General features: G+C 42.8%; 1 protein-coding gene across 2 annotated transcripts in view; it reads right to left on the reverse strand.

The window, feature by feature from the left end:
* stau2 (staufen double-stranded RNA binding protein 2) overlaps window positions 1-17,114 on the reverse strand; it is a 126,037-nt gene that overhangs the window by 102,668 nt on the left and 6,255 nt on the right. For both annotated transcript variants that reach the window (XM_080417832.1, XM_080417831.1), the window contains exon 5: window positions 13,026-13,161. In XM_080417832.1, coding sequence (XP_080273958.1) covers window positions 13,026-13,161 — 136 coding nt within the window. The remainder of the gene's footprint in view (window positions 1-13,025; window positions 13,162-17,114) is intronic.

Consider the following 17,114-nt stretch of genomic DNA (forward strand, 5'->3'; position numbering starts at 1 on the left):
CGTTCGTGCCAAGTTTTGGTGCAGATTGGAGCGACGGAGCGCCTCAACAATGTGTGGCCCCTGGGACACGTGACCCATGGTGAGACTATTCTCGTGCCAGACCCCTGAACCGCGTTCGTGGCAGGTTTGTTCTGGATTAGCGCAACACTGTGGCCAAAATTTGCGCCTCGCAAGTCCATTTATTACGTTTGTGATGTCCACGGCCCACTGTCGGTCCACCAACCCTGTAGGCAGTTTTAATATAAGATTCTGTATTATTGTATTGCATGCTGCATGTAATATGGATGAATCATGTACATATACTGTATTGGTTAAAAAGTATTTTGGTAGTACTGAAGAACAGTCCTGCAGTAAGCTGATCATTTATCGTCCAGTGGTAAAAATCCAATCGCTCCTTTTGATGATGTTAACAGGGGATTTGGGATGGTGTGAATTGATGGGTTGCTCAACCCTCAACACTAAATTGCGGTTCACTGTGTCAAAAACGTAAGATTTAATAATGCTAAACAAAGGGGGCAGATGCAGATGACCAAGATCAGGACCCAGAGAGCAGAGCCCTGGAGAAGATGGATGTTGCCGTGGGTTGACTGGTAAACCTGCGGGGTAGATCTCTCACAGGGACAGGTCTCTTTTCAGACTGGGGCCAGGCAGGGCGCCACTCAGACACAACTACCACAATACAATACTGCTACTACCCACGATCCCAGGCTGGGGGGGGTGAAAAAAGATCCTAGACACCAAGAGCCGTGTATCACATTGACGCATTTTCTAAAAGATTTGTTTCATATGACAAATGGAATCTTGTACAGAGGCTTCTGTGTGTTGTTCTTACGTGCACAATGTCCACAGCTGTAATTGATTCATGGACAACAGATTTGAAATAAAGAACACCAAGACCAAGGCAAGCAGTGACATCATATAATATGATAGGAATGAGTGAGTGTATCGCCTCCCCTTTGTCTCCCGTAGACGCTGAGCCGGGCTCAGCGTCGGCTCAGTAAGACTCCCACTGGCCACACACATGCACATGCACAGCACAAACACAAAACATTTACACATACTAAAACCACAAATCGCACGCACGCACGCACACACACACACACACACACACACACCCTTTTGGCTCAGAGCCCTGTGAGGGGACGGGACTCAGCAGAGAGGGTGACACAGATCTGGGAAAACAGAGAAAAATCTTGGAAAGGTTCATTCCTCCACCAGCTGCATTTACTTCCGATCTACAGTACATGTTTATCTCCCTCCTTCAACTCCCCCACGATTCCACTACAATCCCCTGCCTTTCCCTTCCTTCCATACATACAGTACATACACCCTTCGCTGTTTTCTCTGCCACTTCTGAGCGTCTCACAGGGCGGCGGAGAGTGGCAAAGGAGAGCTTGTATTCTACTAGTTCAGTGGTTTCTCAACCTTTTCTCGATCAGGGCCCACTTGAGGGACCTTTGTGACAAGGGACAGGGCCATCCTGGTCAGGTGAAGGCCAGTCCAGACAATGAAATTGCCTGGACGTGTCTTAAGTAATGCTTCTGTGATCACGCCAGGGGGCGCTCTCCCATAAGCGAGACATCGAAGCGAGTATTATGAAAAATAACTCACTTTTAAAGGTTTTAAAGAAAAAAGTACCAAGACCTTTTATTTTTTTACATATATATATTTTTAATATTAATGTTATATCATCATTCAAATCGCAGTGTTTTGACAATTATTAGGGGGGCCACTTGCAGTATCCTGAGAGTGGTTCTCAGTGTTCTAGTTGACATGGCACTCAAAAACACAGAGGTAGTTGGATAGATGGTATGGCTGGTACTGCAAGGAGTGGGGGGGGGGGGTACCTCTGGGAAATGCCACGGGTGAAGGTTGGTGGGTGAGAGAGAGAGAGACGCTAGAAACCCACCAGGGCGAGCAAGCATAAGCGCACAGAGGCTGATTTTCTTCCGCTCCACGTTCCACCCATTCAATCCGGCAACGCATCTGTGTCATTTTTGGATTTCTTTGGCTATTTAAAAATAGCAGACATTCAAGCTCATAGCGTGTCACAGAGTGCCGTGCCATGAGCTTGTAGATCTGCTATTTTTTTTAAACAATTTGTGAAAATGTGTGCAAATCTTTGAATATATATGTTTTTTAAAGCGAAATTTTGTAACTCAAATCTTTGCTTCTGGGGATTATACAAATGTCTTCTAAATCCTAAAAAAAAACTTCCACCCAACCACCCAAATAAAAAAATATATTTTAAAAGATTTGCTCACATCTTCACGATATTTTTTTTTTTTGTATTCTCATTGAAATTTGGCGAACAGTCACGCATTTAAGCGCACAACTGTTCCCAGAGAGAGAAAGAGCGAGAGAGAGTGAGTACATGTAACGACAAACTGATGATTATGTAATACCTCTAGTTTAGTATATACATTTAGATATACAGTACGTAGGTTCAGTCCTCGGGATCGGGACTCGAACCCGCGACACGCTGTCAGGCCCCATTGAGCCTAGGTGCCTGGACCACTACGCCGGCGGTCCAGGCCAGGTTAGAAAATATTTGATATAGACGAAACCTCATGGGCAGAATCAACTTCCATGGAGTGAAAATGTGCATGTGTGTACATACAAGTCTTACTGTTCTTTAAGAACTGAATGCACCAGGCCCAGGCCGGCCTAGCGGTCCAGGCACCTAGGCTCCTGATGCACCCTGACAGCGCATCGTGGGTTCGAGTCCCGTTCCCGACGAACTTTGCTGTATGTCACTCCCTGTCTCTCTCTCTCTTTTCGTTTCCGGTCTACCTCCACTCTTATCAATAAAGGCAAAAAGCCCAACAAATGTCTTTAAAAAATATATAGAAAAGAACTGAATGTACCCACACAAGTACAGGATAGTTTGACAAATTCATTTTCCTGGAACTCTTTTTACGGTTCTCACGGTATTAGTATCGTGAGAAGATTCAGTTGGAGTTAGGATGTAGGGTTCGGGATTAAAGTTAGTTCAAGTGGATTTAGAGTTTAGGGATTTAGAGTTTAAGGTTAGGTCTTTACATTGTAGTTGGGGTTAGGTTGGGACAGCAGGTTAACCCATTAAATCCAGGAACTCATTTTAGATTTTAGCTATAGCCATTATTCTATGCTTTGGCTATTAAAAAATAGCAGATATGCATAGCACAGAGTGCCACGCTATGAGGTTGTAGATCTGCTATTTTTGCAAATCTTTGAATTTTTTTTTTTTAAAGCGACCATTTGTAACTCAAATCTTTGCTTCTGGGGGGGGTCCCTGGAAAACATTTTAAGATGGGGGTCCACAACCAAATACATATAATTTTAAGATGGGGTCCGCAACCAAATACATATAATTTTGGGGGTCCTTGACATGAAAAAGTTTGAAAACCCACTGATGGTTTTCAGAAAACTGTTAGGATTTAGAAGACATTTGTAGATGCGTTACCAGAAGTAGAAAATGTTATTTTTAATGAGAAATTGGTTTGACATCCATCCATCCGTGTGTGTGTGTGTGTGTGTGTGTGTGTGTGTGTGTGTGTGTGTGTGTGTGTGTGTGTGTGTGTGTTCTGCCATGTTTCCCAGAGAGAGGCCAGCAGCAGGGTTATAAGACTCTCCCCTTCAGAGACAAGGGTTCGAATTATTCCTCACAAGAACAGCACTCTAAAGCAAACACTCTACCAGCAGACATGTGATGCGTTTACAATGCAGGAAGAGAACTCCAACTTTGTTATGGGCCAGTGGTTCTCAACCTGTGGCCCGGGACCCACTGCTGGGCCGTGAGGGTATTGCAAGTGGGCCCCCAAATAATTGGTAAAACACAGGTGACCCCCTGTTGAAGACCCCTGATCTTTGAGTATTTGTCCACCACTGCTGCTGGTTGTGTGGAGGAAGACACACTTCTCAACTGACTATGCAAAACTCAGATATTCTAAGATATTTACGACATATTAAGAAAGAGAGAGAGAGAGAGAGAGAGAGAGAGAGAGAGAGAGAGAGAGAGAGAGAGAGAGAGAGAGAGAGAGAGAGAGAGAGAGAATAAATATATGAATGTATGAATACATTTGCTGAAATGCTTACGTATAACAAATAGTCAAAGCTGTAAATAGACAATAACATTCACAGTATTGACAGCAGTATGGTCATTTAAAAGTATTCACTCAATGACCAATAATGTGGGACGAACTGCCTGATAAACAAGCCTAACCCTTCGACGGTGACATATTCTATTGCCATTTTAGTTTGACCAAACCTTTATACAACTTTTAAATGAAATTCTGGCAACTTAAGGTACAATAACTCTGTCTCCATCTGATCTGTTTCACTGGTGTCTCATCTAGACTGCTCTTATCATTGTCTTTACAAACCACAGCCAATTATCAAGCACGGCTGACCAGTTCACAAGGGGGAGGGGGAAAAAAAACTTTCATAACTTATTTTAATTAAATTGTCCATGTTCTGTGTAAGTGTTTGTTATGGTTTCCATTTTAAACATGAGATTAAAGCTCCCCTCCCTTATCCAAGCACTGTAATCAGTGTGTTGTTTCCCTATACCCATCTTCCAAGCCTCGCTCACAATAAGGCAATGCCTGATTCATACTTAGTGGCTTGCCAGCGTTACGCAACGCAAATAGCAGATCTGCAAGCTCACGATGCTTCGCAGACACTGTGCACCCCAGTAAAAACCACTGTAAATCACATAAAACAACTGCAGCCCTACGCAAGCCCTCCCCTTGCTTGTGTAGGCTCACCGAGTCATTAGCAACGCAACGCTAGCTCCACAAAGAATTACATCCAAAATCTAGAGCTGTTAATTGGCTGTACAGTACGGTAACTGACAGGCAAAATGCCACAGGGCACAAAATGACTGATTTCTGGGCACAGAGATTACATTTATCGGTGACGGTTTATCGGTAAAGAGCACCTAGAAAGCTGGACCGTGTCAGAAAAACAACCACCAGAGAACGGTACATCCTTTTGATCTTATCGACAAAGACGTGCCCGCGCCGCATGTGGCATGAGACCGTCTGAAGCCTCGAGCAAAGAACATCACATCAGTGGATAAAATGAGACCAAGGCACACTGTGTTCAATGACATGACATTCATAGAGCTAAAAAACTTTCTTAACCTTTGTGCTCTTCTGGTGCCAACTGTTTAGACTTGGCACAGATTAAGGGGAACGGCTGGCCAGTGACCAGGCTACATCAGACCCTGCCGTCCTGTCCTCATTACTGATATTATTACCTGCTGTTTAATCGCTTTCATTAGAAGGGAGCAAGTAGCTGCTTTGTTAACAACCCATACCCGGCAACTAACCGCCATGGCATTTGTTGTAGAAATATTATCCATTTGTTTGGGATAAACGGGCCTGACTCGGCTTAACATTTACGGAGGCTCAGACTATTAAACTCCTCTGCTTTTCTCTCTTTACGCTTTTACTAATAAAACCTTTCTGATAGACAATCATGTTTCCTCCTCTCGATAGAGAAAACGCTAGTCACATTTTATCGACTAATAAAGTAGATTTTTGTGATAAAATGCCCTTTTCCCCCTCTAAATACAGGCAGTTATGTGAACTGTAAAACCGCAATTTCAGATAACGTATATACCATGGTGTCAGTGAGTATGCATGATGTCAGAGATAAAGTATAGTTTATACCATGGTGTCAGTAAGTATGCATGATGTCAGAGATAAAGTATACCATGGTATCAGTGAGTATGCAGCTTGCATGCGACTAGGCTAAGTTTTACCACTTATACTATTTGAAAATAGCAGATCTACAAGCTCACAACCCGCCACGGTTGAAATTATGAGAAAAAGCACAAAACATTTTCAGATGGGAGTCCGTGGACAATTACACATTAATCTGGGAGTCCTTGACCTGACAAAATATTGGAACCACTGGTTTAAACAACATCAGGAAGCAAGCCCAAATAAGCAACTACACTTTAGAAACAAGCCCAAAAAAACGCAACCAACCACTAATATCAACAAGCGACTTACTGGAAGTTTACGGAATGCACTGGATTCTATGAGCGTTTGTCACTATTTCGAGTTTACATGAACCACGTGACCGGCGCCGTTTCTGCCCCCTCATTGACGCAACTCTCCAATAGAAGGCTCTTCATACAACTAGCTAATTTCCTCCACTCATGTTGTCATAATTCTTCATACCGGAACAGCTGCTTTTTCAGCTGTCTCATTTTGTTTTTTTAAAACCAACTGATAAAGTTGTCTTGATAATGACTAGTATGTAAATATCTGAAGTCATCCCTTATCTGTTGCCCTACCTTTCTAAGAAATGTCAAGCCTATTATTCTCTTGTCAGACATTCATCGCTTAGCCGTAAATGCCGCGTAGGGGGCAAAGACCCCCGAATGAAAATTCCCCGGAATAAAACTGAAACAGAAAATCAGGGTTATTCCACTGAATCCAACTATTCCAGTAAAAAGTTTGCTCTACTCTGCTGTGAATCAGTAACTCTGACTCAGAGGAGAGTTAAAAGATAAGGGAGAGTTTATCCCTCTAGTCTGGGGGGGGGGATTCTTTTCACTGAAGCCCCCTTTATCTCTGACTGACCCTGACATACATGGCACAGGATAAAGGAAGGAGCTTTCATTTGATGTAATCAGCTTCAGTGCTAGCATTGGGAGGAGAGGAGAGTAGAGGAGAGGAGAGGGATAGTGTTCTGGTGTCATTGAGTACCCCTCACTTTTGCACACCGTCCAAAGCGTTTGTTTATGCTGGACCAGTGTTCCATTCCTCCATGCCCCCCCCTTTCCCCTCCACTCAATAAAACATTACTTTATGAGTTTACACCCATTTGTACTATTTGGACAGATATAGCTAGATTCTGGCCTGGTGCCCGTTGCAGTTTATCTGACTGAATGCATCTGATTCACTGATCTAAGAAGACGCTTTGTCCCGCGTGATGACGAAAGAAAAAAGTCCAATAAAATCTTCTTCCTGTGAACTGAAGTCTCCATTAAAATTGTGAGCTTTGGCAGTCAGTCCCCGTTGGTCTGGGCAGTGGTGAACATGGGATGGAGATATATCCGTAGAATGCTAAGTGGACAAAGGAGCGTACCGTGTTCCAGATTAAAGCTATATGAGATTCTTGAGCCCCACCACAGGCGAAAGGAATATGAAAAAATAAACTTGAGAAAAGACAGATGGAAAGAGAAAGAAAGTGTGCGTGTAAAGAGCAACTTAGTGGATACCTAATACCTCTATAAAAAGGTAGAGATGAGAGAAAACATTGAATATTGACATGTGCGCATGAACTGCTACAGTAGGTTGGAAAGTGGAAATGTACCGTGTAGTAGATGACAGTGTACACTGCGTGTGTGGGTTCTCATCTTTGTACAGCAATCACACACTTCTGTTATTAAAATATATGCTTTCTCTAAGCATTGGTAAATTGGTTTAAGGTGCATAGTACACACACCTTAACTAAAGCACCTGTAGGGACAGTCATTGATTCTACCTACATTTAAAGGTCTTTCACATGGGGAGCGACACTACCCCTGCATACCCACTTAGAACCACAGGGTCGAACTGTGTGGATTAGCCTTTTTGTTTGGGAATACAGAGGCTATGCGTGTGACATCATCGTACCCAAAAGTTATGTGGACAAAAAACTAATTTCTGGCCTTGACAGCCCATACATCCAAACAGAAAGGTCCTATCTGATTGTATTAAACGACATTAAACTCGCCAACATGGCAGCGGTACGGAAAGCTTGAATTATCCTCTTTCCATCTGCAAAGTTAGTTTCATAAAAATCCATCGTAGACATGTTATGAGCTACTTTCTGTCAATAAATTCCGTGCAGGTGATTATTTTTCTAAGTGTCAGAGTTTGGAAGCGCTCGTTTTCAATAACGCAACGTCCTGCTGCCTCCTGCATTATGTGCAATTTAGAAACAGGTGGTAAGGCAGGACCGTTGAGTGATTTCCAACGAGCGCTTCCAAACTCCAATGTTCCATGCTGCTCAATGTTTTTTACACTCAGTCTAGATGAGGGGGGTGTGTCCTGGTGGAAAAGTGGCGCATCTGCATACTCTCTACAGACAGGCGCTGTGTCGCCCGTAGAATAAAGTCCACATTTCAACTGTGGCAGAGGACAGGATGGGTGTGCGTGAAATGCTACAGTTTCGCGGGATTGCGCCCACTTGTTAGCCCATCGCCCCTGAAGAGACCTGGGGTACTTCATTTTCCATTCTGATTTTGTCAAATAAGCTACTACAAATCTGATGATAAAGAGGAAAAGAAAAAACATGAATCCCTCCAGAGACACTGTAAAAAAAAGTATAATGCTGGAATGACTACTTAATTCAAATCGAATGCCAGTCAATGTGACAAAAGGCTACTTTTTATTTGTCTTAGGATAAGGAAAACACGATGCTCTTGATAAACAGAAGGGTTACATGGAAGAACGAACTGTGCTGAATTATAGCCCCAGATCTGCGTAAATACAGCTTCAACACTCAGTCATACGCAGAATAACAAAAGAGTTTGTTTTATTAGCCCGCGCATCCATGATTTGTCTAAAAGCAACACTAGCCACAATCTGGAACACATGTGGAACGTTAAACAAACATTCAATTGATGGGTTGATAAAGCAGGACCATTGAGAAGATGGACCCATGTGACGATCCAACATCCCCCGCCCCCGCATCTGCTGTCTTTGTCACAACGTAAACAGATGAACCGTAGCGGCATACTGATGTTGTCTGAAACTGTGGGCTGTCGGTGACGCACGTTTCCAGGGCCGGCCCTCTCCGGCACGCTGTTTGGGGCGGAGTGGAACCCTGGGCCTGTCTTCCTTTGTTTCGTAATGGGACGGTGGGACTACCCACGGCCCGGCCTTAGTCGGTATCACACCATCATCACAGGAGGAAATGTCACACGGCGGAGCACCCCCCCCAAGTCACTCAGCCTGCTGTTATTCCAGCTGACATAATGTTACTGTCATACACAAATGAGGCGCCGAGTGGAGGTGGGCGGCTGCACGCCGCTCCAACAGGGAAAGGGTCTATCCAAATTCCAACTCTGACAGAGTGCAGGATGCAGACAACCCCCCCACCCCCCCAACCCCCTCCCCTCCCCCCCCGAGATAGGAACAGCAGGGAATACTGGGAGTGCTGTGGACGGTGTGTGGAGAAAGTTTGGAATGAGTCACCGGAATCAGGTGCTCCAATGACAACACAGGAGTCAGCGCCCCACTCCGACGGGGGCTGATGTAACCGCATGTTTTACATCTTGATAATGTGTGTGTTTTCCTTACTCGGAGATCATGCTTCGTTGTATTTGGATTGCATTTCCATGTGCTGTTTTCAAAACAGATCCCTACACTACAACGCTCTCTTCTCAGCATCCTAGGATTCAAAACGGCCAATCGGTTCCAAAATGCTTCCGTCGCTCGGAGAATCGACGCGAGTTGAGGGCAGGACAATGGAGTGATCGAGCGATCGCACAAATGAACCGCTGAATAAAAGCAGGTCGGGGGGGGCATGGGGTGTGGGGGGGGGGGGCAATGGACAGGACTTGGCTGGTAAGAAATTATGCACAGGGCCTTCACCATAAATAAGATTCATTAAGACGCTGATGAATGAATGTTTCATATTATTGCCATATTCCTCATCAGAGCGCTTTCTGAATCAATCAATACTGTTCTTGGCGGTGATTAGGGGGCTGATGAATCAGAGCGGGGCCGGCCTTTTAATGATAACATCCTCCATCAACATGACTCCAGATCACTCTTATACATCATAACAGGATGAGGACATGGGCATGTGGACACCTTTCGCTTCCCTCCAGCGCCATTAAGGAGACCGATGGTGGATATGGCCCGTCACTCCCCAGCCACGGTAGGTCATCAAAGAGAAGAGACTGTGATCCAGCGGGTCTCCCTTTTCATTTATGCAGGGCTCGTTGAGAGTGAGCGACGGGGGACCTTGCGAAAACACCAGTAACCTTGGGATGATATAAGCGAGTCCGTCTATGGCTCTGCTGCGTTTCTGGCACAGCTCTCTCTCTCTCTGGCTGTCTTTCTTTCCTTTCCTTTCCTTTCCTCCCTCCCTTTCTTTCTTTTTCTCTTCAGTCCCAAGGTGATATAAGCCTCTGCACCAAAGTGATGTAAGCAAACAAAATGGACCAAGTGGGGTGTGCTGCTGCCTGTCAGCCCTGTGGAGGCGCTCATCGATGTGACAGGTGACATTGACGGACGGACGGGCTGGGAAAACGGATTTCACTCTTTTCTCCTCGAAAGGCGTTCGTCTCTCATCGTATGTTTGTTCTTGCATGGATCAAACTGTGGGAAGATGCAAGCCAGATGCTGGCGCTGTCCGCTAACATAGCTCACCTACCCGGAAACGAGACACAGCTGCAATGTGATCGAACTAACTCTGGTCACACACACAGACGCGCGTGGCCGCGTGCGTGCGCACACAGACACACACACACACACACACACACACACACCAGTCATAGCATGATAATGTTTATCAGAATATAATTTGGAGGGTGTTATGTTGATATTTTTCAGTGTGTCTTGGCCTCCATGTTGATGCATAATCAAACAAAATTGCTACAAACTGTACTGCAGTAAAAAAGCAACTAGCACCTGCATAGAAATTCACCACATTCATAACTTGCTTGTTACAAAATGGGTGCTCAATCACCTTACACAAGCACTTCTATAACGCTGTTATTATGAAAGAAATGAGGAGACACTGCCATCTGGAGGGCATTAATGAAACTAACCAGGAAAAAAACTAATCACAACAATAATTTTGTCATGTCCCCAGGACTGATGGGGGAGACTGGGCCCCTTGAACAACACAGTCCAACTTCAGACAGCCAACCTCGATTGATTTTCACACCTTGCCTCCCTTATACTTATACGTAATATAATAATATTTACACTACTGGTGTAACTATAAAATAGTAGTAAAATGCAGTGGTCAACCTAAAAACTAGCAGGATAAATTCACACCTGTTTTTGTCTTTGTGATGGATCTCTTCTGGCGTACTCTTAACGTTACCTCTACCGCCTATTAAAATGACCTCCCACCATGCAAGGTGTACCTGGATTTTGTGTGTGTGTGTGTGTGTGTGTGTGTGTGTGTGTGTGTGTGTGTGTGTGTGTGTGTGAGGAGGGCAGCACATGGTCTAGCGTAAATAAAGCAAAGGCGCCATCTTCTCTCCACATTCCTTCACCAGGGGTAGAGGGGATCATTAATCGGAACTGTGTGGCGTTTTTATGGCGTTTTGGAAATAGCTGGGTGGCTCTGGCAATGCAGGAAAGGGGGGGGGGGGGGGAGTCGACAGAGATGGAGCGCGATGGGACCCCGCGAGGGCACCACATTCATTTGTTTAGAAAACATATGGAGGGGCACACACACGTCTGACACGCACAGACAGCACATCTGGGTCAGTGGGATCAAAGAGACCACGGCCCGCTTTTAAAGCATCAAAAGACAATGACACGAGCATGAATACAGGACAGAGATCATGAATTACATCAAAGTCTGAATGGACAAGAGGATGAACTTATTTATGGAGTCCAATATTAGAACATACTGTGGTTTGGGTTGGGAGTTATGGACTCATAAAAAGGAGATATCCTCTTCCCTAATGAAAGAGATATTTCAAAATGCACACTGTTATATAGTATTTAGGCCTCTTGGAGCTTCAAAGATGGGTTTAACACCCATTATAAACCAATATAATCCAATTGTCAAAAGTAACTGTTAAAAGTATTGAACTGTTGTTAAAAGAAAAAGAAACAAGAACGAAATGACAAACGTCATATTCTACCAGGTGCTCTGTGTGTGTGTGTGTGTGTGTGTGTGTGTGTGTGTGTGTGTGTGTGTGTGTGTGTGTGTGTGTGTGTGTGTGTGTGTGTGTGTGTGTGTGTGTGTGTGTGTGTGTGATTGTTTTCATAGACCTGATTACTTGTTTTTCGGATTGCTTGTTTCTCGCTAAACCTGGCAACATTGAATATGCGATGGTAAACGCTGATAATGTTTTTTATATAAGTGGTGGCAACATTTTTAGACACTACATGGGTCTTCCCAACAATAGCGAAGATTAAAATCAGTGTGAACATGGCCAAATAATAACTTAATAGCCAAACTATGTCTAATGAAGCACGCTAGCATTTAGGCTAAGCTAGCAGTGCAACTTGCACTGTCTGCAACTGTTGCAGTGTGAATGAGGGGAGCGGAGGGCGGTTACTGCGGAGGACGGGCCGTCTCCCCATTGGCTTAAAGGAGGGGCCGAAGGGGAAGTGTCCCCATTTGCTTAAAGGAGTGAAGGACAGCCAGGACAGCCAATGATGAATAGGTGTCGACTAGGTGTCAACTAGGTGTCGAATGATGATGATTAGTCTGACTGTTAGTAGACTCAGGCGCTCTTCGAGCACCTGGTAAAAAAATAAAAACAGGCAGAATATGTACAATTATGTCAATTTGACCACAGCTCGGACCATGTAATGATGCTACAAATACCTCACTGTAGCTGTTCAAGCAATTAGCCACATTCAAGATGTACTGTATAAGCGCTGTGTTTTAACCCATTCAATCCGGGAACGCATCTGTGTCATTTTAGATTTGAGCTATAACCATTCTTTTTATACTTTGGCTATTCAAAAATAGCAGATCTACAAGCTCATAGCGCTTCACCGAGTGCCGCGCTATGAGCTGGTAGATCTGCTATTTTTGAAAGATCGTTAAAATGTGTGCAAATCTTTGAATATATATATATTTTTTTAAAGCTAACATTTTTAACTCAAATCTTTACTTCTGGGGGGGTCCCTGAAACAAACTATTTTGAGATGGGGGTCGGCGGCCAAATACATATCATTTTGGGTGGTCCTTGACATGAAAAAGTTTGAGCACCACTGATATTATAGCAACATACGGTTTTCAGAAACCTGTTTTTAGGATTTAGAAGACATTTGTACTGTAGATCCCGGATTGAATGGGTTAATGGAAACTAGAGAACTAAGGGACCTCCTCACCTTTGGTTGAACATCCCTCGGAAGTTGTAGTTGGCTCTGTAGTTGGGCATGGGCTTGGGGTCCAAGGGCCTGTAGATGGCTGGCTCCCCTCTCTTCATGGCCAGACCATTCAGCTCCACGGTGGGGGTTATACTGCCTGGGTGTGCACATTCAGTACGTATCAGAGATTAAAACCAAGGTGGTGCGAGGCCTGTCACAATTATTACATAATTGTTCACAATTATGTGAGATGATCGTGATAATCTGTAATAAGAATCGTTTCCATTCATGTGTATAAAATGCATCTGTTGGAAATTGTTCATACATTTATATAAAATAGCAGCTCTACGAGCTTACAACGCATCACGATGCGACGAGTTTTGAGCTTTCTTTACAAAGTCTAAAAGAAACTACAGAAATGTAAGTTTTATTGATATGTTCCAATGTTATGCAAAAATACACATTAAATCAAGTAAAATGTCACCATCGTTGACAGCCCTAGGTAAGTGTGACGATGAAGATGAACAAGCAAAGGTAAAAAAGGAAGACCACTGACATTTATACAGTATATAATATAAACATTTACGATCCATTGGGGATGCACCGATATGGAAATTCTGGGCCAATAAAATATCTATTTGGCTGATATCTGCCTATTTTGTTTTTGTTGTTATCCACTCCCCCTTTTGTGCCACCAGAGAAACAAATACATCTTTATAAAAAAAATAACTGCTCCGGATCTGCAGCTTGGTAGGCTGCAAATAACCAACATAGGCAATATTAATGCATGACAGCAACAGATAAACATCGGCTTCAGCATCCATCGGTGAATGTCAACTTATCTGCAGATATGCCTATGGCAGCCAACGAGGCAAATATTAGCCAATACCGATATAATGTATGGCCGATATATTAGTGCATCCTTACTGTCCATATTTCAGTAGCACATATTATATTGATATCGTAATATGAGACTAGATATCGTCTGGGATTTTGGATATCATAACATGGCATAAGTGTTGTCGTTTCCTGGTTTTAATAACTTATGCCCCCTTTAAAAAAAAATCAGAAATAGCAGATCTACAAGCTCACAATGGGTTGCATTATGAGTCATGACGCGTTGGGAGCTTATAGATCTGTTTAAAGTATACAGTATATTATCCGCACAATGCCATATTACTGTGTCGTCGTCACTAAATCATACAGGACTCCAAAATCTACAGAGCTAAATAATATTTCTTACAGCAATATGAAATTAAAGCTAATATAGACACTGCCTGCCAGTATAGGATTTTTAAGCCATATACTAGATTATTAGTGATTTTTTTATAACAATATATCAACTATTTTCTGTCAAGGCTACATAAAAGATGCATTAAGTATATGGTACCTAGAAACAAAGATGCAAATTTATCACCCAAACTTTTAGTTTGGGTGATATTAAATGGCCAAATAATCAGTTTTATAATCAGTTTTAATGGCCATGTTAATGGTGATATTAATGTTGGAGACTGTCCATCTCCAACAGCTGCCAAACTCTAAAATAAAAACAGCAGCCATTTGCAGCTGTTCCAAACTCCAGGAAATACACTCCAATGTAAATAATGGAAGCTGCACAGCACAATATCAGTGTACCAATTAACTTGTCAAGCTGAACGGCATAGCATAACAATTGCTGCCATGTAAAGAGATATTCTCCTCCAGACGAACACTGCTCAAATTCCCCCAGCTACTTGACTGTGCCCTGACAGCTTGTCTTGCTTACCCAGCAGCTCCTTTGAAGTTGCGCAAGTTATCATAGGGCTGTCGTCTAAATCCCATTAAACCATTAAGACCGGAAACGCATCTGTGTAATTTTTTTATTTCTTTGGCTATTCAAAAATAGCAGATATACAAGCTCATAGCGCGGCACCGAGTGCCGCACTATGAGCTTGTAGATCTGCTATTTTTGAAAAATCGTGAAAATGTATCCAAATCTTTGAATATATATATTTTTTTAAAGTGTTTTTTTTTTACTTGCTTCTGGGGGGTTCTACAAATGTCTTAACTCTTTGACTGCCAGAGTATTTTCATAAAGTACTCCCCCAGTGCCAGCAATTTTCGTGTTTTTTTATTTTTATATTTTGAATTTTTTTCATGAAAATAATTTAAAGACACATAATTTAAAGACACAGCACAAATCCGCCACTAGAGAGCAGCACACCACTAGAGAGCAGCACATGACAGCTTGATCAGGTCGTTGGGTCACTGTCACCCTTCTTGAGAGATTAGACAGGGAAATACATGAAAACGGATGTGACGTAGTCCCAGATTGTCTGATCGGCCAAAATTACGATGTGATGACTGATCGTCACCCAGACCATAGATTATAGAAGAGAACCTGTCCGTTTGTTTGTTATACCGTGTGAAAAACCGTTTGTTTACCTATTCTGGACGAAAATGACCGGGGAAAAAAATCAAAAACCGGAAACGGAATCCAGGTCATGAAACCGGATGCAGATGTGGGTGAAGTAAGTGGAACTCGAAAATAACATTGAATATTAAGCAGCATAGCGCAATCAGAGATTAAACAATGAACGCGCGTCCAGCGCGTCGAACGCGTCGACGGCCAACTGGACAAAGTAGCTATTGACGCGTTATCGCGTCAAGGGCAGTCAAAGAGTTAACAGATAACAGATTTTTTGAAAAAAACGTATGTTGCTATAATCAGTGATTCTCAAACCTTTTTCATGTCAAGGACCCCCAAAATGATATGTATTTGTCCGTGGACCCCCATCTCAAAATAGGTTGTTCCAGGGACCCCCAGAAGCAAATATTTGAGTAACAAAATGTATATATATATTCAAAGATTTGCACACATTTTCACGATTGTTTTTCCAAAAATAGCAGATCTATATTCTGCTATTTTTTAATGGCCAAAGAAATCTAAAAATGACACAGATTCTTCCCTGGTCTAAATGGGTTAAACTCTGGCTACTAGGCCCTTTACTATCACACTGGCACAGGCAGCAGGGGAGCCGAGGCAAGGTTGATTATGATAACTTGTTGTAAAAAAACACAAGCCTGCACGTTATATGCTCTAATGAGACAGTCCCTATCAGCATCGCTCCAAATCTCTCCAATCTATGTGTATTAGAATTCAAGGCCATCCTCATATAGGCGAGTCATGCTTGTCATATGAAAGCCCCCGCCAGCACTTCGTGCATTTTTCAGCTGTTTAATGTTTTCCTATGCCCACCTGTGGTGCTGTGCATTGATTCAAGCACCATCATAGAGCATGTTTGACAAATAACATAATTTTGAATGTTAAGTTCAACATTTTATAGGCTCCTCTTAAACCATTAAATCTGGGAACGCATCTGTGTCATTTTAGATTTCTTTGACTATTCAGAAATAGAAGATATACGAGCTTGTATATTTTTGAATAGCTAAAGTATAGAATAATGGTTATAGCAAAAAAAAAAATGACACAGATGCGTTCCCTCAATGTTAAACATTCAGGGACCACCTTGTGTAGAAGCTAAAGGGTTCATTATCCCACCTTTTATCATCCGACTCAAGCAGTGAACACCTGCCGGCTGCTGCTACGCCAGCAGATGAAGATAAATATGATATTATGGCTATTCTGTCAAAACTGAGCTTGCCTGTTCTGAAAGAAAATAACAGCAAAAGTGGAGGGTTGTTGCTGATGCTGAACAAGTTTTCACTTGTTTTGCATCCTTCTCTGACTTCAGCAGCCTGAGGTGATATGATCCAAATTGTTTCAGTGTTAATGTTGTTTGATTCCAAACCAATAAGGATTTGGATAAGTGCACAGTTTAAATTAGATACCACTTTACAAATACGCCTATGCACACAAACAAAATAAGGTATCCCTTCCTCCCTTCAACATCATAAAAGCCATGTTTTAAGGCCCATTGATTACTGCCAAGCATACCACATGTATTCCTACATGTTGATTTGAAGACACCCACACAAATGTATGATAAACAGTCCCTGGAGAAAATATTGTTTCATGAGTGAAATTCAAATGTCAGTGGATTCCTCATGACGGTATGAATATCAACCGGACAAGCAGAGAATTCTAAGGTGGGTTTATCGTCCAAAAGT

This window comes from Gymnoscopelus braueri (assembly GCF_963280865.1).
Source record: "Gymnoscopelus braueri genome assembly, chromosome: 21".
In the NCBI taxonomy this organism is placed as follows: Eukaryota; Metazoa; Chordata; class Actinopteri; order Myctophiformes; family Myctophidae; genus Gymnoscopelus; species Gymnoscopelus braueri.